At 39.7% G+C, this 21,980-nt stretch overlaps 2 protein-coding genes across 4 annotated transcripts; both read left to right on the top strand.

The window, feature by feature from the left end:
• Positions 1-636: 636 nt before the first annotated feature.
• LOC135639097 (conserved oligomeric Golgi complex subunit 1-like) lies at positions 637-15,622 on the top strand. Of its 2 annotated transcripts, none has more exons than XM_065152866.1 (7): positions 637-2,954; positions 5,360-5,554; positions 10,248-10,552; positions 10,745-10,930; positions 13,720-13,897; positions 14,965-15,275; positions 15,366-15,622. In XM_065152866.1, exons 1-6 carry the CDS (start codon positions 747-749, stop codon positions 15,142-15,144), a joined length of 3,252 nt encoding a protein of 1,083 aa, XP_065008938.1. In that variant the 5' UTR covers positions 637-746; the 3' UTR covers positions 15,145-15,275; positions 15,366-15,622. The 2 variants fall into 2 exon arrangements, with proteins under 2 accessions (XP_065008938.1, XP_065008937.1); XM_065152865.1 differs by having other exon boundaries at positions 15,382-15,622.
• Positions 15,623-16,565: 943 nt separating this feature from the next.
• LOC103983814 (protein NUCLEAR FUSION DEFECTIVE 4) lies at positions 16,566-21,960 on the top strand. Of its 2 annotated transcripts, XR_001978139.2 has the most exons (3): positions 16,566-18,583; positions 19,913-20,933; positions 21,033-21,960. XR_001978139.2 is itself a non-coding variant. In XM_018826509.2 (1 exon), exon 1 carries the CDS (start codon positions 16,719-16,721, stop codon positions 18,474-18,476), a length of 1,758 nt encoding a protein of 585 aa, XP_018682054.2. In that variant the 5' UTR covers positions 16,566-16,718; the 3' UTR covers positions 18,477-18,653. The 2 variants fall into 2 exon arrangements, 1 of the variants encoding a protein (XP_018682054.2); XM_018826509.2 differs by lacking the exons at positions 19,913-20,933; positions 21,033-21,960 and having other exon boundaries at positions 16,566-18,653.
• The last annotated feature ends 20 nt before the right edge of the window (positions 21,961-21,980 follow it).

The raw sequence follows: 21,980 nt of genomic DNA on the forward strand, positions 1-21,980 counted from the left end.
CACGACAAAAGGTCCTAAGTGATTCGCGGTGGTAAAAAATCCTTACAAGTGCCCACTCACATTGCTACACATCAAAACAATGAACCAACCTTAAACAATACTCTAAAGACCCATCCAATCATGTTCCACCGGTTAGCTTTAGGAAGTTATACTAGTTGACACTTCGCACCACTCTATGAAATTAGAAAATCTCTAAAATGATTATTTAGATGACTTATTTTTTGATAATTTTATCTATATGTGATCACTACACACAAACTATGTTTAACGGACTAAAATAATTATAAAAGATAATCAAAATGGAGCTATATGCTGTGTAAAGCATGAACACGACTAAATGACTTACGACATAAGGAGAAGGAGAGAGGTCGCATGCCCCCGTCGCACTATCGATTATCGCTGAGGAAAGAGATGGAACGGTCCATACATTCATATCACGGAAAGTTAGAATTAAAATTTTTAAAGATATTTTATATATATATATATATATATATATATATATATATATATATATATATATATATATATATATATATATATATATATATAATCTTCTCTGTGGGCCGTGCGTATGCGTCTTTGGGCCTCACAACCGACCCCATCGTTCTCCCGCTTCCCGCTCTCTATTCCGATCTGCACGTGCCTCCACCACGACTCCTCCCTCGCAAATACCTCTCCCTCCTCTCACCGACCGCTCGCTTCCCCCTCCCTCCGTTTCGCCCCCCGCCCCCCTCAGATCCGTCCCCATGCGATCACCTCCGCCGCCGGAGGCCGGCGGCGGCGCCCACGACGCCGAGTCCCTTTTCCGGTCGAAGTCGATCCCTGAGATCCGTGCCGGGGAGGCGGCGACGCGGCGGGAGATCAAGGCTAAGGAGGAGGAGCTCCGCCAACTCGTCGGCGAGAGTTACCGCGACCTCATCGACTCCGCCGACTCCATCCTCCTCATCCGCTCTTCCTGCGAGTCCATTGACTCCAACCTCGCCGCCATCGACGCTGCCGTCGGCTCCCTCTCCGCCCCTGCAGCCGCCCCCGTCCTCAGCCCCAACCCCGCACGCGCCCGCGTCTATGGCATCGCGTCCAGGGTCAAGTACCTCGTCGACACCCCCGAAAACATCTGGGGCTGCCTCGACGAGTCCATGCTCCTCGAGGCCTCTGGGCGGTACCTCCGCGCCAAGGAGGTCCACGGGCTCTTCGCCGACGACGCCGCTGATCGCGAGGTGCTTGCCAAGTTCCCGCTGCTCCGGCACCAGTGGCAGATCGTCGAAGGCTTCAAGGCCCAGATTTCCCAGAGAAGCCGGGAGAGGCTTACGGACCAGGGGCTCACCGTCGCGGCCTATGCTGATGCCCTCGCTGCCGCCGCCACCATTGACGATCTCGACCCAAAGCAGGTGCTCGGCCTGTTTTTGGACTCCAGGAGGTTGTGGATCTCGCAGAAGTTGGCGGGTACCTCCTTGGACCCTGATTCTTCCTCCTGCTTGCTATGTGATGTGGTGAGGACGATTAGATCTAGTCTGGGGCAAGTGGGCGAGCTCTTTCTTCTCGCATTGAATGAAATGCCGTTGTTCTACAAGATGGTGCTCGGATCTCCCCCTGGAACGCAGTTGTTTGGGGCGATTCCCCATCCTGAGGAGGAGGTGAGGCTTTGGAAGTCACATCGGGAGAAATTGGAAGCAGTCATGGTTCTTCTTGAGCCAGAGTTCATTGCTCAGACCTGTTCTTTGTGGTTGAGAAACTGCTGCGATGAGATCTTTGGGGTGCTGGCTGGCGGTGCTTATATAATTGATGCAATTGCAAGCGGACAAGGGCTTTCGACTGCTGAAAAACTGGTCTGCGAAGCCTTGGATGATCGAGGGGACCTGGAGGATAGCTTGGAGCAGTGGCTGAAGAGTGTTTTTGGCTCCGACATTGAGTCTCCATGGAACCAGATTCGAGGCATCATTCTGAAATATGGGAAGGATATCTTTGAAGATAGGTTGGAAGAGGCATTTGTTAAAAGAATGAAGGAGATCGTGCATTCTGAGTTTGATAACTTGAGCCAGGATATCAACTTGAAGAACTCTATTCAGGCTATTGTGGAGACCACAGATCCAAAAGAAGATCAGGATGATTTCCAAGCTTACTTAAAGAAACCATCTAATGGTGGTGGTATTTGGTTCTCAGAGCCAATTCAAAAGAAAACAGGATTGCTTTATGCACTTAAGCTGACAATTTATGAGAATGACTTCCAGAATAGCCTTAACACATATCTTGGACCTGAAGTTACTCGGATCAGAGATGTGGTGGACAACAAATGCCGGAGCATAATAGAGGATCTCATATGCTTTGTAGAATCTCATAACTCTATTATTAGGTTAAAAGAGTTGGCACCATATCTTCAAGAGAAATGTTACAACATCATATCTGTTTTGTTGAAGGAAATTGGAGATGAACTTGCACAGCTTTCTACTTCTTTAGGCAGCAACAAGCAGGAAAATCATTCTTTACCTCACTCGATGCTTGTTGAGAGATCGCTTTTTCTAGGGCGTCTTTTATTTGCATTGCATAACCATTCAAGTTATATACCACTAGTTCTTGGTTCCCCGCGACAGTGGGTTAATGATATGACAGGTGTAGTCTCTGCTAGCCTACCATCATTTCCTCTGCCTGTGCAATCTAAGGTGGTTTTTGAGTCCCCAATCTCTTCTATCCCTAAAAGGCATACATTTGACAGTTCCAAAAGTCCTAGAAGACAATTTCTTGATAATCCAAGGAAGCAAACAATTTCAGCTGCTGCTGCATTGTTTGCATTGGATGACAGCACAAGCCCAAAACTTGATGAACTCAACAAAATTTTCCGAGAATTATGCATCAGAGCTCATAGCTTGTGGACTATATGGGTGTCTAAGGATCTAGGACTAATTCTTTCCAAGGATCTGAATAGAGATGATGCATTATCTGCATCCACTCCTTTACAGGTATATATTTCTTGTTCAATGTTCTGAACAGTTCTCAATAATAATAATTTCCATGTTATTTTTTTATTTTCCATGACTATATCCCTTGAATCTCATAGTTTGTATTGGTTTTAAATACTTCTCTCAAGAATTATATAGGAAAAAATCTTTGACATTTTAATGATTGCATTCATTTTTTTCTCTGTGGTGACTGAGAATAATTACTGAACATGAACTTGTATACATGCAGTAAACTATTTTAACAAAATGACTTGTTTCCATGAATGATTTCTTTCAAGTGTACATTGTAGTGTGGGAATGTTGTATTAAGTAACTAAAATAGGATAAAAAAGCTGAGACTGATGGCCTTGAAATTGAAAAATTCTAGTTGGCTATGTTATGCACGCAATTAAATAGGGGTAAAACAGTCAGAACTTGGCATGTTATTGATTCGGTTATATCTGAGTTGAGCCGTGATTCAAATTACTAGGATGTTATGTGATGATATGTACTGTGTTAACAAAGCAAAGAGGCAAAATTGACAAACTCAAAGCTGCCTAGAAAATGAGAAACATCAAAGCAACATAATACATGTGACAGAATGAAGACATTTTTGTAGTTCATAGAGAATATAGTTCACTCAGTATCTTTTATGCTGTTAAAGGTGATATTTTCTTTAACCAACATTGGATGTAATTTGAAAAAAAAAAATGCCAGCAGACCAATTATTATTATTTTTCCTTTGACAATCTTTTTAAGAGGGAAGTCGTGGCATTTTACACCAGTAATTGTATAGGTTTTTGATATTACTTTTAGTTTAGTATATTTTAGAAGCCAAGCATAACAAGCACCATTTTGTCGGTTTTATACATTAATTGCAAAATTTAGATTCATAGCAACTCTGGAAGGTTTTAGCTGGGTGAATTTTATAGTTTGGTATAATTTTACATCTTTTAAAGGTCAATGAAGTTCTTGAACAACTTGCATTTGACACTAGAAGTTTTTGCTTTCTATAGTTGAAGGGTCTTTCTAAATACAAATACTGTTAATTTTAGGTATTTGGAATTTGGAATTCGCATTTCATCACAGTCAGGCTTCCTGTCAGATAAAAATCAGTTCCTTCTATATGAATTATGTAAAAGACGCTCTTCTGCTAGCCATATGATTATTGATATGCATCCAGTTAGCTGCTCTCTCATTATTGAATCTTTGAACAGGCATGCATAGAGGGCTACAAGTAGGGTTTCCATATATGCTTAAAACACCTTTAATTTTCAGTACAGCTGGAAAATATCTAAGAACTAAATTAGCATCTAAGCATAAGTACTAAATGTGTCTCTCTTCTTCCATTGTGTCAATGATTGCTTTGCACCTGCTTGATCAGCATATTATCTGTAGGTTGCATCTGAACCAGTCCATAATGCTATTTGGTTAATTTCTATTTATACGCATGCAAGTGTTTTTGTTACATGATTTTTTATTCTATGCTCTATGCTACCAAATGGAGAGTGCACATTAATTGCCTTTGTATTTATATACAGACATACAAATATTTAATAGAGATTCTTTCATGTAAAAATGTTTGTGTACAAAAGCACAATTTATCAAAGTCATTCAATAAAACTTAGTGTTTTGTGGTAAGGTAGAAAAAAACCTAAGAAGTCTTGTTCAAACAATAGAAAGGATTTTATGGTTGCTAGTTTGACTAATGATGTTCTTGGTAAGGAAGGATCCTTGGAGATAGCCCCAATTAGCTTTTGTACTTTTGTTGCTAGGGAAGTAGGAGGTTACTAAAGAATCCTAAAATGATTTATTCATATCAATTTGGTGCTTAGTCTGCTCATTTTGTATAAGTTCATGTGATGCAACCTGGATAAAGATATATACTCGTGTTTTTAATAGAAGAAATAAAGATAAAGATAAGGAATAATGTAAGAAGACAAGAAAATTTTAAATTTCTTTTTGGGTAGTTTGATGTTTGAGCAGGAGTAATACGTGTAGTTAAGGGAAAACAATGAAGATCAACTATAACTTAAGAGGAGTAGAAGAAATTGATCAAATGACCTGTACTAGTGACATTGACTAACTCTGCTGGAATCTATTTGGTTGCCTATTATTGCCTTGTATTTGCACATTACATGTTAAAAGTCTCACTGAGAGACACAAGTGGTACCAAAGATTTGTCTAACTATTTCTTCTTGTCGGATATCACACATCGGATGTAACTTGCTCTTGTTTGAGAACTTGATGTTTCTATGTGATGTTATTATTCTTTAGCTAATTCACGAACTAATTGCATTTTTTCTTGTGTTATACTTGTCTATAATACAATTGTTTTCTTATATTTAAACTTCTATAATGTGTTCTGAGAGATAATTAGTCATGCATCTAGTTAAATTATACACAAGAAGCTATTGCCATTGTAGGGTTGGGAAGTAACAATCATCAAACAAGACGAATCCAATGAGGGACCATTGGAGATGACAATCGCTCTTCCTTCTGTGCCTTCACTCTATATCACCTCCTTTCTCTTTCAAGCATGCCTAGAAATTCATAAAATTGGAGGTCATGTTCTTGACAGATATACACTGCAAATGTTTGCATGGAAACTTTTAGAGAAGGTATGTTTCTTTTCGTCATGTTAAATATGTAAATTAATAGGTTGGTACTATTTGTTCTGTCAGTAGCTGCCTGATATTTATATCTGCATCTACATAAAATGTTTTCCTTTCCATGTGTAGTTTGTATTTGTTTCTATAGCTTTTAACATGTTCTAACCTGGGATGGTCAATAAAATCTGCTTTTATACTCCAATTTTGAATCAAGGATGTCATGTTGATATTTGTGCTTAGTGCATAGAAGATTCACATACACCTTAGTGCATAGAAGATTCACATACACCTTAGTGCATAGAAGATTCACATACACCTTAGTGCATAGAAGATACACATACACCTTAGAAGATGCACATATGTATATCTTAACAGACCGACTAAGATAGGCTGATTTTTGTTGTTGATTCAATAAGATTTCCTGTGATGTGGCCTCTTTATATGGAGACTATAATGTATAGGGAAAACAAGAAGAAAGTAAAAAGAGAAAAGAAAAAAGTGTTGGAAGGAAGTGATTAAGAAAGAGAATAGATAAATATCTTTGGTCTATCACAGGAGTTTATTTATAGTTGCCCAACAGTTTCTTAATGGATTTGTCACTCCTCCTGAAATGTAAAAGTTACTATATGGCTGAAGGAGTTTAGTGGATATTAGTTGCTCAAGGTTGGACTCCAGATCGACTACTGGACATTAGTTGCTGATTAGGACTCCCAATCAATATAAAACTTGATGAAGTCAAAGTTAGAGAGTTTCTCACTACATGTAAAATGTATATTTTTCACTTAATCATGTAAATGTAGCATTTTAGGACTCTAAAAAGAAGAAATGATAAATCCAAAACCCTATAGTGAGTTGAGTTGATGCTTGCCAAATACCACTCCAGCATACCATGTTTCAGACCGTACCAACAATCCCTGCTCATGCCATCCAATTGCAAAACATGCATAGACATATCTTGGCAGGTTAAGCACATACAAGCAGGAAGTAAGCATTTAAATCTCCCTTAGAGCTGACATAGTCTAGAAAATATTTGGACATTATCAATAGAAGTTTCAAATGAAATTAGCTCTATAGCAAGTTTGCTCCAAGACATCAGTTCCAAATTGTTTAAGTAGTTTATTGCAATGAATTAAACCTCGATATGTACCACACATTGTCCTCTTTTTGGTCCTCTATGTTAGTATGTTACAGTATACACTGAGATCATTGAAGAAAAAGTTGTTGTTTGTACCTTGATATATGGTAAGCTATGCTATTACCACTTAGATCGACTTGATATTAACACTTTTAATTAGGGTTTTTAATACCATTCCATATCGCCCGGTACGAGCGGTATGTACCAATCCGCCAGCTGACCGGCACACGGAACGCTCGCTATTGGGCGGTATCAACCTGGCTATAGCTAGGCAGGGTGAGGAAGAAGAGGGCGTTCGAAGAAGAGGGAGAAACGTCGAGAAAGAGTACCACGGAGTCATCGATGTGTCATCACTAGCATCTCGATGAACTTGAGTCCGTCGAACCTCGACGCGAACTTGTCTTCCACGCCCTTTCTCGATCTTGATCCGACGCTGCCCTCCCTCGACGATCCCGATCCAAGAGGTAATGACGAGGAGAGTCGTGCCTCCTTGGAGGGGGAGTTGGAGGCGCTAGGATCAGGGGAGGTGGCGGCGAGAGCAGCGGAAGAGGCGGCCTCGAGGAAGGCGACGAAGACCCCGACGTTTTTCATCTCTGAACGGTCTCCTTCGTCCACTATCGTCGCATGGAGAACCTTCCGATGTTGATGTCGTCTTTCTTCTCCCCACCTCCTTGACATCGAAGGTTGCAGACGAGGCGATTGCTCAGTATGTCGTATCTATATCTTTTTATATCTTTATATATTGATTTTTCATTTTTATATCTTTTTTATATATAAAAAATATATTTTTTGTATATTTTTAGTGATCCTGAGTGCCTAACTTCACATTTAGGCACTGTCTATGCTTGACTTAGATGGATTGTCTTCATCAATACATATAGGATGGGGATAGGGTGGAATAATGCCATCGAAGGTTTATATATATATATTTATATATTTAGTATTGCTTGGCACTAAAATTGATTTTTATATTTTTTTTCTAGGTATACTGCTTGGTATGCCATATCGTACCGTACCGAGCAAAGTTCGGTACATCAGTACAGTACGAAATTTCAATCCTTGCTTTTAATACACTATGATAGTTGAATCAAGGTTTCAAATCTCGATCTGGTAATCATGACAGTCCTCGGTGAACTGATCCAGTACTGATTGGGTATATACTGTGTGTTGGTATGCTCATTGGCCGGAGGAGGTGGTGGGGAGGAGGTGGAGAGGAAGAGGAGAATGTGGTGGGGGAGGAGAAGGTGGTGACTTGTATGATAAGAGGAGAAAGAGGTGGCAATGCTGACAGAGGAGGATGTGGCATCAACATGATAGGAAGGAGGTGATCATAGAGAGAGAGAGAGAGAGAGAGAGAGAGAGAGAGAACGAGAGAGTGTGTGTACCAAGTTCAAATGTGTTAGTTTTCAATATTGTCAACCGTAACATACCTTAATTGACAAGGATGCTTTCTTATCTACAAGGTTGATTTATTTTGACAAAGGCATTTGTCAGAGACTGGAAATGCATTGGGCACACACACACATATATATATATATATATATATATATATATATATATATATATATATATATATATATATATATATATATATATATATATATATATATATATATATGACTTAAAGATACAAATACTCAGATAAATAAATGCTTTACTCTTGTATCATGCATATAGTATTGTCATTTTGAAACTCAAGAGCCATTTTTATTTGAAGGCTTATCATTAAGGTTTATAGCAAAATGCCCCATGTAGTTTGAGTGAGGGACAAAATCTATTGGGTGCTCGTTTATAAGTTATTTTTGTGTATCACCTTGATAGTAGAGCCAATTTACATGCATCATACATCTGAGAATCATTAGTTATGTAATATCTGCTAGCATGATCATATAATGATCTACGAGAAAGAGTTAATATTGGTCGAAACAAATCCGAAAATTCATTTAGTAATTAAAAACTTTCATTGATGAATGATCATGATTTTTTAATTGTCTTCATTTTTGCTTGAAATGAAGAGAAGTTTATGTGATGCCTTTTGATGAAGAATCAAGGAATAACTTAAACGAAAATGACATATTTTGTTATCATTTGAGCCAATGAAAGTTACAAGATGATATATTTCATTTAGTGTACCTGCTAGCCTTTTAATATCAAAGTTCTTGACCATTAGTTTACTGTGGTTTCTCATGTCCCCTTGCTTATCTATGTCTATATCAGTTTTTAATAAGGTCTGGCTGCACTCCCTGAGAGAAGAAACTAGTGGTTTTTTTATCATCAAGGAATGGATCATGGAAGGGATATGCAAGGGAAAGCGTAAGGTACATACAGAATGGTGCAGATGTTGCAGGAGTGGGTTTGGTGTAATTTTGATCTGGTCTATTAAAAGCTACCGAATCTGTTTATTTAGTCCTATTTATGTTTATTATAAGACACTTCTTACTTCGTATTGCTGATATGAAGATGACTAGAAGTTAACTTTATTAGGTAATAAATATCTTGTTTAACAGTTGACTACTAGTTTAAATTATAATTTAAATTAAGTATAGCACTCTGAACTTAATGATTAATAGAAAAAAAATCCTTTTCTGAAAAATAATTCCTTCCCTTCTTCTACTTGAATTTTAGACAAAGGAGGGTAAGGTCCCATTGTGTTCTTACTCTTTCATATCTACAATCCGGTTCATTCGATTACTAGAGAGATGGACCCAACCCAGAATACGAACTGTAAAAGAAAACACCTATTAAACTGATCAACGATCACAGGAATATTGTGATACTGGTTACAGTACCAACCAGCCAGCCAAAGAGTAATCCTTTGTATGGTATATCGGCCATTTCCCCTAGCCAGTTTCTTTTAAGAGGCCAAATTGGAACTAAACCAAGAGAACCAAAAAACTGAAGAACATATAAAATATGGACCATGATTGAAACAGCCAGTCAGTTTTCCACTTTGGTTAGTTTGGTTTTTAACACCTAGACAGTTGTCAAAGTAGCCAATAGTCTCTTCCGTTGGGATCTTTTGCCCATCCATAGAATTGTGCATGGTACAACCTTCTCTGATTCTGACATGTCCGAAGAGGATATATATGTAAATTATTGAGTAGAAGGCATGTGGTGAGAGATAAATGAGGGCAGACTTACTGGTTTCTAGCAGTGATGAAGATAAATGGATAGGCAGTAGGGTATGTATAGAGTATGAAGCATATGATACTAGGTACTTCTAGCATCTGCTCAATATCATATATATTTAGGTATCTGGTTTATATACAAATGTGAGACACAACTTGTTAGTTCCAGTTGCAACAGGATGAACAGTTGATGAAGTATGGTTTGCATCCTTGAGGTTCACAAGAGTCGCATATGTGCTATATATCCTCGTACAACCATTTACCAATTATAGCAGGCTGTTTTTGTTGTAAACACTTGATGCCACTTTTGTTTTGGTCAGATGAAGAGCTCATTCTTTGGTGGAAACAGAATTATGGAGTTATTTTGGAGAGCATAATTTTGCAGTGCCTCCAGACAATTCTAGTTATTTTTTATGCTAATTGACAGATTGACTTACAGGTGGTTGGTATATACGAAAGTTTCTTATCAGCTGTGAAGAGTGGTGAATCTCATGTTTCAGAAAAGGGAATCTTGCAAATTCTGCTAGACCTAAAATTCATTGCTGATGTTCTATCAGGGGGCAAAGATTCCACCACCAGTAGTCCTGAATTAAATGCCGCAGAGAATTCATCAAGAAATGTATCACTGAGTCCTTCGTTGAGATGGAAGCATCCATACGTTCAGTCTGATTCTGCTAATGTTGAGGCTGTTACAAGGCTAATAAATAGCTTCTCACTGAGGCTGGATCCCATTGATTGGGCTACGTAAGTACTTTCTCCAAAAGTTTTGATGCTACACCAACAATTGAAATCCTTATACTGCTTTTGATACATATGGTAAACTAGGAAAATTGAATTTTGGTTCTGCTTTTATTTGTCTTGATAACATGTATAAGGTTATAGGTAAAAGATGCAGAGATAATGTGCTTTGTTTTTGTTTATATAAAATTTTTACAGGTATGAATCTTACCTTTGGAAAAATGAGCAGCAATCATACAAGCGATATGCTGTCCTGTTTGGCTTCTTGGTCCAACTTAATCGCATGTACACAGACACTATTCAAAAATTGCCTACAAAGTCGAATACAGGCTCAAACATCATGAGATGCTCCACTGTTCCTCGATTTAAATACCTTCCAATCAGGTTGGTGTTTTTTTGCTTAATGTGCAACATTCTATTTTTGAGCCATCTGTATGTTATGCTTTGGATTTTGATCAAGTTGATGTTGAAGTTTAGGAATGCGATCTTTGCAGGATCACCACCTAACACCAACTTTTAAAGCTAAAGTCTTCCGTTAAGAAGCAGCCGTTTGGTTCCTTATATTTTTGTCGCTTTAAAATCAGTATCTACTTTTCCTTTACTCTTGAATTGTCCCAACTTTTTTGGTAACTAGCTCATAAAATTACAATTGCTGAAGGATACATGTTGACGACTGGTCTTCCATTCTCTAGAATGGTCTTTGTGGGAGGTTAATCACATGTGGATGAAAAGTATGCCAAAAGTTTTGAAGGACTATTAATATCCTAGAATATATTGGTTCAGAAGTGTTGATTTTCAGTGATGCGAGCCTAGTCCTTCCATCACTGTTATATAAAGAAGCTTCTTAGTTCTTAGACGATGTAGATGTTGGGTATTATTGTCTTCCAAATAATGTGATTACATTTAGTTGCAATAGTTATGAGATATAGACAAAAACATGCTTGATAGGTTGTTAAGGAGAAAAAAGAGATTAGTTTGTAAATCTTCTAAATAGCCAAAAATTATTTAAAAATTCTTCTGTTTAATTTACTGGTTGCCATGCTGATGTTTTGAATGCCTAATAGTCAAACTACAGCAAATTATGGGTGAACAGAATAGGTATTATGTCGTAGTTCTGTGTTTCAATCCATTGATCTAAATATTGGATACAACCAATCCAACTGCACAAAGCCTTGTTTTTACGTATCAGACTTTTACCTGTAGCTGAAGGCATGAAAAAGTAAAGGTGGCATGCTGTTCTTATGGCCTTGGAGTTCTAAGAGGACTTAAAGTTATGTTTTCTTAATTGTATGATGCACCAATGTCTTACACATTCATAATACAGAGTTTGAATTTGTTTTTCTTGGCTTAAAAATGTGGATCAAAAGTCTCCTTACTATTAATCTTCTCTTATTTGACAAAGATGGGAAGCTGGGATCTATGGTTAAGTTCTGCATAACTGGTTCAATTTACATGATAAACTTTCCTAGGTCAATTTTGCCTATTTTTGCTTATTCTTTCAGCTATCTAGTTACCATATCTTCTACACTTCTTTTACCTCACCAATTCTTTTAGCTTCCTTCAATAGCAACCGAACAATCTGGTGTTCTAACAAAAGAACCAATAATTTTATTATGGCTATTTTTTTTATTATCACTATGCTAATACGATGCCATGTAAATCAGGATTAGTTATGTGTCATTATGGTTAATGACGATCAGAATTTTATTGTCTCTGTGCTAATATGATGTCATGTAAATCAGGATTAAATATGTGTCATTATGGTTAATGAAGATCACAAATTTGCATTTCCTCAACTAATCAGATTTCTATATCTTCATTTTCCAGGAGGGTACAACTCACAACTCTTTTAGCTTCATTTTAGAACTTCCAATTTTGCTAGTGTTTGTGCAAGAATCGAACTGTTCCTCTATGGTTATTCTAGCAAGAACTGGTTGCAACATAAAGTAATGAAAGTGGTGTTTCAGTAACGTTCAATATAATATACGAGTAATTGAGGATCACAAACCTGGAAAGATGGAATGAAATTTTGGGAAAAATGATTTCTAATTAACTTCATCACTTTAGAGGATTCTTGATTGACGATAATCTCTGTGCTGCTGGATCTTAACTAGCACTTCATGTGACAGATGACTTGCTAGATCAACCAAGCATGATTAATCGAACTAGAAGTATAAATATGAGAAGACAAATTCATATTTCATCTCTTCCGAGATTGCAAAAAAATGAGTGCACTACCATAAGTGTGAACCTGGAGGGAGGGTTTGAGTGATAAAAAAAGTGAAAATGAAATGTGCAAGGACCATGCCACATGGTTTTCTCAACAGAAATATAATCTATCATGTCATAGTGGTGGGAAACAAAAATTAGAAGTTTTAGGTTTAATGAGAAAACGAGATCATGTTCCTTGGTGCCTGATCATTGCAATATTATCTGCTGGTAGTATGGATTGCTTGAAAAGGTTTTATGGTAATTTATTTGCAAGGGTCTGACCTTCTATTATCTGATGAGACACCACTAATTTAGGAGCATATAATGAAAGTTGGTATTGTTTAGATGGTCTGTTTCTTTTAAAGAGAAATGAAGTTGACAAAGTAGTATTAAAAGATCCCAATGAACTTACAAAGTAGTTTATGCTAGTCTGAGTTGACAAAGTGCATGTTTTGGAGTATCACATGTAGAATTTGTAGGCCTTGTCTTCTACAGCAAGAGAAGCAGTACTTCCGGGTACAGATGCTATGGTATACTAGAATTGTTTTAAAGTGTCAGGACACTGTGGTAAGCTCAGTGTATATAAGACCAACACCTATTTATATGATCAGTACGAAATGATTTCAATCTATAGTTTTAGCATCTTCTTCATGGCTACTAAAAGATCTTGTCTAGTTGTATCATCCACTTTGTTGCAAAAATTATATAGCTAAATTTGAAGCTTCATATGTGTTTGCTATATGTGGAAAAAAGTAGCTCTAGATAACATGCACCAGTTGGTTAATGTTGCAGCCAGTGGTGGAGCAAAAGAAGATTAAATTTATAATTAGATTGGTGAATTATTGCTTGAAAAAATGTTTGTTTTCATCTTAGATTTTTGAAAGGATCACTCTCATTCAATTAACCGTACCCCAACTTACTAATTATGATGTGATTATGATATTAACTTTTTTCCCCTCCAGTGCTCCTGCCTTGTCTTCAAGAGGTGCACATAAATCAGCTCTGCAGGCAGCTGATGATTCCACAATGAGGAGTTCTTGGAAAGCAAACACAAATGGAGAACAATTGTCAAAGTTCGAGTTTGATGATGGTACAAATTTTGGAGTTGCAGCACCATTGCTTAAGTCCATAATGACACAGGTACATTAATTTTGACAATATTACATAATTCTTTCATGAGTGACTTGGTGACTTTATTTAGATTGTTTATAACTTTATGCAAGATATATTTAGGCAATGACAAAGGCATGCTTGAACATTCAGCATAGATGGGTTTTATATTGGATTATTGATTGCAATTCAAGTTTACGATATCAAAAGACTGTATTATTGATTAATTGTTCTGTGGATTGTGCTCATGATTTCTGAGTGGACTTGATCTTCGAAGACCTTTGTATTATTTATTCAGCACTCCAGCCCCACAATACCATAATCGCCTAGCCATGATGTGCATATGTTTCCAAGTATGTTGCATAATAGATCAGGCCTATGGAACTTTGGGGGGTTAGTCAGTTGCACAAAATTATACTGTAATTGATCAGGTAAATGTTTTCACCCACCAAATAGCCTGTTGGGCTTTAGGAGACCTCTCTATATTGGCATCATGTTTCTAGGATGATGTTAGGTTGACTCAAATTGTTGAATAAGCTTTCAGCATTATCTAGTTGTGTTATCCTTGTAGACAACTGCATATGGATGGAAATGGCTTGGATTTCAGCCACAAACATCAATTCCACAACTATGTTCATCAATTTTTTGTAGTACTAGTACTCGAATTAATATTGATTTATCTTCCTGTACTGCAGGTCCTCTAGATTATGTGCTTTGACTTCTTTTGGTGTCTTAGGAAAGACTAGCTACTCAGTCTGAAAATTTTCCAACTCAATCGCTTCTTTGCTGAATTACTAGTCTCCCATATGAATGTCATACATCATCTTTGTGGTAATTTAGAAAATGTTAAATCCATGTCAATATCTTCCCATAGACTTTAGCAGGTTGGCATGCGCTACATCAGCTTGATTTTTGGCCTATATGTATAACCTCGCTGTTGGAATTGATCTGCAACAGTGCTTTATCTCCTAATATTTCTGATATAGCTTGCTTTGATGTTTGTCTAATTTTTTTTAATTATGACATTTTGCTGTGTTCCAGCTACCTGGAAACCTAGAACTGGGTTCGGTTTTAACTTTATTGTCCAAAATAAATAGGTTGGCAGCAAATTTGGGGAGAGTACGTCTAGGTGGGGCTCCATGCTGTCTGATGCACAAGTCGGGAAGCTCAAGGACAGATCTGCAGCTGCCATGTCAACATTTGGTGACATTCTTCCTGGCCCAGCAGCCGGACTATTGTCATCGCTTACATCAGGGGCTGCTATGTTTGACACTTGAATGCTGGTGGATCCGTGTTCGTTCCATAGTGATTTTGAAAATTGATCAAAACCCATCTTATACTTCATGAACTGGAGAGTAATAGAGGCAGATGTGTACAGCTACACTAGCACGTAATTGGTGCAGTGAAGGTGATAATCCTTCTAACTTACAATTCATGCTCAGTTTTGACACACATTTTATACAGTTAAAGACGTCTCTTATTTGATTTTTCTCACAAGGTTTCTATTCTTGAAGATATTGGAACTTCTCGGACCTGCGAATCTCTCGGAATGTTTGTAGTAGAAATTGGACTGCAGCGTTGTATATGGTCCTGCATCGACATAGCACCAAAATAAAAGAAAAAGGCATATCCAGAAGGGTCCGAACCATTTAATCTTGTTTGGTAAGTTGTACGTAGCTAATTCAAGGTATGTTGGTATCTGTGTTTCATGATTATATCGTCACTTATGTCATCACCTGAATACATATTAGTCTCTTTTCGTTGGTCATTCAGAATGGTAGAGACGGCTTCCCATGTAATTTGTTCACAGATTTTGTATGTGATTTTTGAAATAATACAGAGGTTTCATAGTTATAAAATCCGAATTGGATGGGTGGATCAGATCCGAAAAATCAGGAACTGAACCGCTGATTGGTTCGATTCGATTTGAAAATATCCTCAAACTATTTCTTTAATATCAAAGGTCTTTAAATTTTTTTCATGGGCATATAAGTGTTTTCTAATTATGAATATGTTTATATTCTTTATAACATGATAATAAAAATTTTATGATGGCATCAGTTGACCCAACATTTGACCAGATTAATGTTGGGTCCACATTCGATAAATATGCGTGTTTGTTTATGCATTTATAACAATTATTTCTTTTTATTTTTTTGCATATAATAATAGCATGCATGTTAACCATTTTACACATACATACGCGTGCCTGTCTGTCGCTGCCGTTGACATGCTTTCTTAAAGCCCCGATTAATTCCTTCCAACTATATTCATTTGCCCGACTTGATGTGTCTGTCTTAGGCCTCAATTTCTCTCGGCATCTAACCTCAACTTATACGCTACGACAAATTAAATGTACTTGGGGTTTCGTGAAACGTAGATAAATGTCAATGTATCCTTGCAGCTCAATCACATTAATAATGTAAATAAATTAATTAAAATATCTTGGATCTTAAAGTTGCTGTAAGTTTTAATGTTAATATGTATAAAAAATTTCATATTTTATTACTAAATGGTTCTATCAAATATAAATTCCTTTTAATCACAGTTATAATTGTTACTGATGGTGAATTTTTTTTTCCGGTTTATTTCATAAATCTTAATATTCACCTTTTAATTTAAAATATTTTATAATTAAAATATTATGTCGTAGCCGACCTCAAATTATCTTAAGTTTCACGTTTTCTTCCTCGAAGACAAACGGCAATGTAATGAAATAACGAAAATCCCTTCCGAGATCTGAGGCAGCGGCCAATCACCGTTGACGACCAATCGCCGAAGCCGCCCCTTCTTCTTCTCCGGCTTCCTCTTCCTCCTCCTCTTCTCAGGGAGAGGGGAGGGAAAAAGAAGGATGTCATCTTGGGATCCAATCAACCTGGCCGTCCATGTGGCCCGCGGACGCTGGTTCACCCTCTTCGCCTCCTTCCTCATCATGACTGCCTCCGGCGCCACCTACATCTTCTCCGCCTACTCGGCCGCCATCAAGTCCTCCCTCGCCTACGACCAACGCACCCTCAACACCATCTCCTTCTTCAAGGACCTCGGTTCCAGCGTCGGCGTCCTCCCCGGCCTCGTCAACGAAGTCGCCCCGCCCTCCGTCGTCCTCGCCACCGGCGCTGCCATGAACTTCTTCGGTTACCTCATGATCTACCTCGCCATCACTGGCCGCACGCCTCGCCCCCGCCTCTGGCAGATGTGCCTCTACATCTGCGTGGGCGCCAACTCGCAGGCCTTCGCCAACACCGGCGCCCTCGTCGCCTGCGTCCGCAACTTTCCCGATAGCCGCGGCGCCGTGCTCGGCCTCCTCAAGGGCTTCGTCGGCCTCAGCGGCGCCATCTTCACCCAGCTCTACCTCGCCTTCTACGGCCACGGCGGTGACCCTAGGTCGCTCGTCCTCCTCGTCGCCTGGCTCCCCGCCGCCGTCTCCCTCGTCTTCCTGCACACCATCCGCTACATGAAGCCTCCTCCTCATCGTCATCAATCCCACGAGTTCAAGGTCCTGTGCTCCTTGCTCTACATCACCCTCGCTCTCGCCGGATTCCTCATGGCCGTGATCATCCTGCAAAGCCGCTTCGAGTTCTCCCAGCGCGCTTACACGGCCGGCTCTGTCGTCGTCCTCATCCTCCTCTTCCTCCCTCTCGTCGTGGTCGCGAGAGAGGAGGCATCGAATTGGAAGCGCGGCAAGCCACCTATCGGAGGTCCTCCGCTGGAATCCAAACCGATCGATCCGAAAGCATCGATCACAACACCAAAGAAAAACTCAGTAACATCCTCCTCAGCCCTAGCCGACGTCTTCAGGGCCCCAAAGAGAGGCGAGGACTACTCCATCCTGCAAGCCATCGCGAGCGTCGACATGCTCATCATCGTCATCGCCACCATCTGCGGCGTTGGCGGAACCCTGACCGCCATCGACAACATGGGCCAGATCGGCCAGTCCCTCGGCTACGATGCCCAGAGCGTTGCCACCCTGGTCTCCCTTATCAGCATCTGGAACTACGCCGGCCGCGTCGTCGCGGGGTTCGCCTCCGAGATCCTGCTAGTCAAGTACAGGCTTCCCCGCCCCCTTCTGCTCACTCTGGTCTTCCTCCTATCCTGCGCCGGCCACCTCCTCATCGCCTTCGGGAGCATCCCGGCCTCGTTATACGCCGCATCAGTGATCACCGGATTCTGCTTCGGGGCGCAGGTGCCGCTGTTCTTCGCCATCATATCGGAGGTGTTCGGGCTGAAGCACTACTCGACGCTGCACAACTTCGGCGGCGCAGCGAGCCCTATCGGGTCATACATACTGAACGTGAAGGTGGCCGGGCAGTTGTACGACCGTGCGGCTGTGCGGCAGAACGCTGTCGGCAACATGTCAAACTCTTCGTTTTCCTCTTCTTCGTCATCGTTGGCGACATGCGTCGGAGAGGAGTGCTTCAAGCTTGCATTCATCATCATTACGGCGGTGACGATGGCAGGGGCTGCGGTGATGCTGGTGTTGGTTTGGAGGACATGGGAATTCTATAGAGGAGATATATATAGCAGGCACAGAGGAGGAGGAGAGGCAAAGAAGGAATTGGAGGAGAAAGAGGAGGAGATGGTGCCAATGCTTGAGCAAAGGCTTGACTGAGAGATGCATACACAATAAATTGAAAGAGAATTGCTGGAGAAATAGAACAACAGGACAAGAGTTTCTAAGAGTCTTAGGTTTCAAGCTCCAAATTTGGCCATTAAATTGTAAGTCTCCAAACTTTGAGTTATTTTTTCCTTAATCCAAACAAGATAAATATTTTGAATTTGCTTGATAGATTTTTATTGCAAGCTATTGTACTAAATTGATCTTTCTCGGTGAGGAGAAATTTATTTTGAGCATGCATGACATCTTGATGAACAGGACTTGCCTTTGCCTCAATATTTTTTGTACCCCTCTCTGATCCCCAAGAATATGCAAATAGACTATTAGAGAATTGTATCAGCCAAGTGTTTAGAGCAGGTGATCCATAGCATAACTGAGAGTATCAACCTTCAGTCCACCAACTATGTCTCAGGTCTGAACCTGGGTGTTCTTCCTCTTCTCCCACCTCCCCCATCAAGTAATTCCATTTAATTTATTGGTTCTCAAAGTGGAACCAATTTTCTCACTTTTTTGTTCAAAGACATCTTTCAGATTTTTACAAGCACCTATATCTATCTGACACATCATACACTTGAATCAGATTAGGATATCAATTGATCAAGAACAGATAAATATGAAAATATGGGTACTTTGAGTCAAACTAGGAATAGGTTTAGACTTTAGATACCTAGATAGCTAATTCAGGTAATAAATTGTTTTTTCGGACTAGCTGCACCTAATTGACTTATTTAAACTGAATTAGGATGTCCAACAATCAAGTATGTATAATTATTGTTAGAAAAGTAAGTTCAATTGAGCCCAGGTTGGATTAACAATAAAATGAAGAACCTAATCAAACAACACATTCCACAGCAATTCCTTAGCTCGGACCCTAATGGAGAATCATAAGAACAAAAACCACAGTAGCAATAATTTTTCTTCAGATAGAGATCAAGTGCTTACAACGTGTGGGCAACCTGTATTTGATCATTCATATTTGTTATTTAAAATGTTAAAGCCAACCTGTGTTTTGGATAACAATGTAATGGAAAGGTTAAAGAAACATGCACTTTGGATTTGTGAAATGCATTTCCCTTCACCACGACTTCACTGGAAATCAATTCTGAATTAAGTCCTCAGAATTATATATGTTTGAACAATGAAGTCTGTTGGTTTCACTGGATAATACTTGTAATCTCTGTGATAAGAATGCATGGTTTAGATTTTAGAGGTTTTGCCATTTGGGTGAGGGGAGCTGCAGGCATTCTGCTGCTAGCCTTTATTCAGCTTAGTTATAGTACCGGCTGGGTTGTCTTTAAGTTGGCTGGTTATTTCAGTGAGATCTTTCTTAACCCAAATCTCTTCCAATTTTTATCAGCTTGGAGAAGGCCATTTTGTTCCTTCTCTTATCTTTTATCCTTGTTTGTTTATGTGTGTTCTATTACCCAAAGCAAAAGCAACTCGAATTCCAAACCCCTTTTGGAGGGAAACCAACCTCAAGAGGTGGCTCAGAAGGTGCACAAAAAGGTAGTAGTCCCTTGAGGCAAGACAAGGATGAAGCATGCACAAGACTTCCAATAGGTTATTCAATTGCATGGAGAACAAGGCACCATCAGCTTTCTATGAATGGAGAAGGAAAGGAATAGGAGAGAGGAAATTAAGACTCTTCTCCTAAAGCTTGCCATTCCATTATCTCGCCCCTTGGCTGGCTTCACCTTCTCCATCATCGCCAAAAAGAGTAGAACAAGTAGCAAATCTCCCTCTAGTACATCAAGCCAAGTAGATCAGCTCATGGATTCCTCCCCTTGCATTTCTCTCTCTGAATTTGAGGATGAGGTGAGCTTGCAAGGCCAGGAATCATCTTCCATGTACCTACAAGAAGAAGAAGAAGAAGAAGAAGAAGAAGAAGAAGAAGAAGAAGAAGAAGAAGAAATCATGAGGGTGCAATGTCCAGAGAACCCATGTGAGGTCTCCATCATCAATTTCCAAGATGCACATAGCTTGGAAGAAGAGGTTGAAAGCTTGAAGTGCCTTGTAGATTCGATCAACGGCAGATCATGCGAGGTCGAATCGCAATTCTGGGACTACTGTGATGCAAAAGAACAGGAATCACTGTTGCTGAAGCTGAAGCTTGAGTGTCTGTGTTTGAAGCTTGAGTGCCTGGAAGCCCAGAATCAGAGGCTTGAGGCCACCATTTCCAAACAACAAGGAGCTCTTGAAAGCCTCGAGTCTATGAGAACAGAGCTCAAATGTCTACGGTGGAAGGCCAAAAAGTTGTCCAAACTAAATAGGCTTCATTTGCATGAAGCTCGTCGGCAGGCTCTGATTCTGGATGCTCGAGATGCCGAGTTATCAAAGATCAATGAGGAGCTGAAAGGAGTAAAAGATATAGCTGATCAACTACTGAAGGGAAAGAAAGTTTTAGATTCAAGGATGGATTCATTTACGGCAAATTATCAATCTGCATCAGTGGTTAGTATTTCAGCCCGCCCCTCATTTGAGTACATTATAATGCTTGTTGTAGCGACTGAATAGTTAGTGTGATGCATGCTCTTACTTTCATGTCCATAGAGTAAAGAGGAGACACTCCAGGATGACAGCATCAAGATTTTATCCAACACTGAAATGCCTGATCGGCTAGACCAGTTTCGATACCGGTGGTACCTAGAAATGGAGGAGCTGATTTATCTGGGCTGGGTTGGATCATGCTTGAGGAATGAACTTGAAGTAAAACTAATGCAGGAAATGGGAGGCCAGTGGATCATGGAGCTCCCAGCAAATGACCAGGTCATGAGTTGCAGAGTGCAACTCCATGATACAGACCATTCTTCACCGGTTGCAGGCATTGGCCATGAAGCTTGCTCAGTTGCCACAGCAAGGAAGAATCATTCATGTCCAGAGAAGCCAACATATTGTTCTTCATCAGTTACTGAACTTGGTCATGAAGCTTGCTTGGATGTGGCAGCAAGGAAGAATCATTTAGGTTTGATGAATCAAAAGGAAGAAGAACATGAAGTAAAACCAGTGCAGAGAATTGGAGGCCAGTGGATCATGGAGCTCCCAGCAAATGACAACGTCATGAGTTGCAGGGTGGAACTCCATGACTCAGACTGTTCACCAGTACCAGGCATTGGTCATGAAACTTGCTCAGGTCCAAAGAAGCCTATCTATTGTTCCTCGTCAGTTGCAGAACTTGGTATTGAATCTTGCTTGGATGTCGCAGCAAGGAAGAATCATTCAGGTCTGAAGAAGCCAAAATTGCTTTACAAGCTCAAAGGATGGGCCAGAGGAAAGGGAAAGCCGAAACAGTTTCGCGATTGAGATGACGTGGTGGTGGTGGCGGCGGCAGCAGCTGCTAGAGATGGTGTGTCTGGGATTGAAGTGTGAAGGTTATGCAAGGAGAAAGACAGTTTGATATGGTTACGAGTGCATGACATTGTATCAGAATTTAACAGACAAATCTCAAACTTAATAATCATTTTCCTGCTTTGTTCTCTAATTCTACACTGATACTTCAAT

This window comes from Musa acuminata, chromosome BXJ3-5 (assembly GCF_036884655.1).
Source record: "Musa acuminata AAA Group cultivar baxijiao chromosome BXJ3-5, Cavendish_Baxijiao_AAA, whole genome shotgun sequence".
Lineage (NCBI taxonomy): Eukaryota > Viridiplantae > Streptophyta > Magnoliopsida > Zingiberales > Musaceae > Musa > Musa acuminata.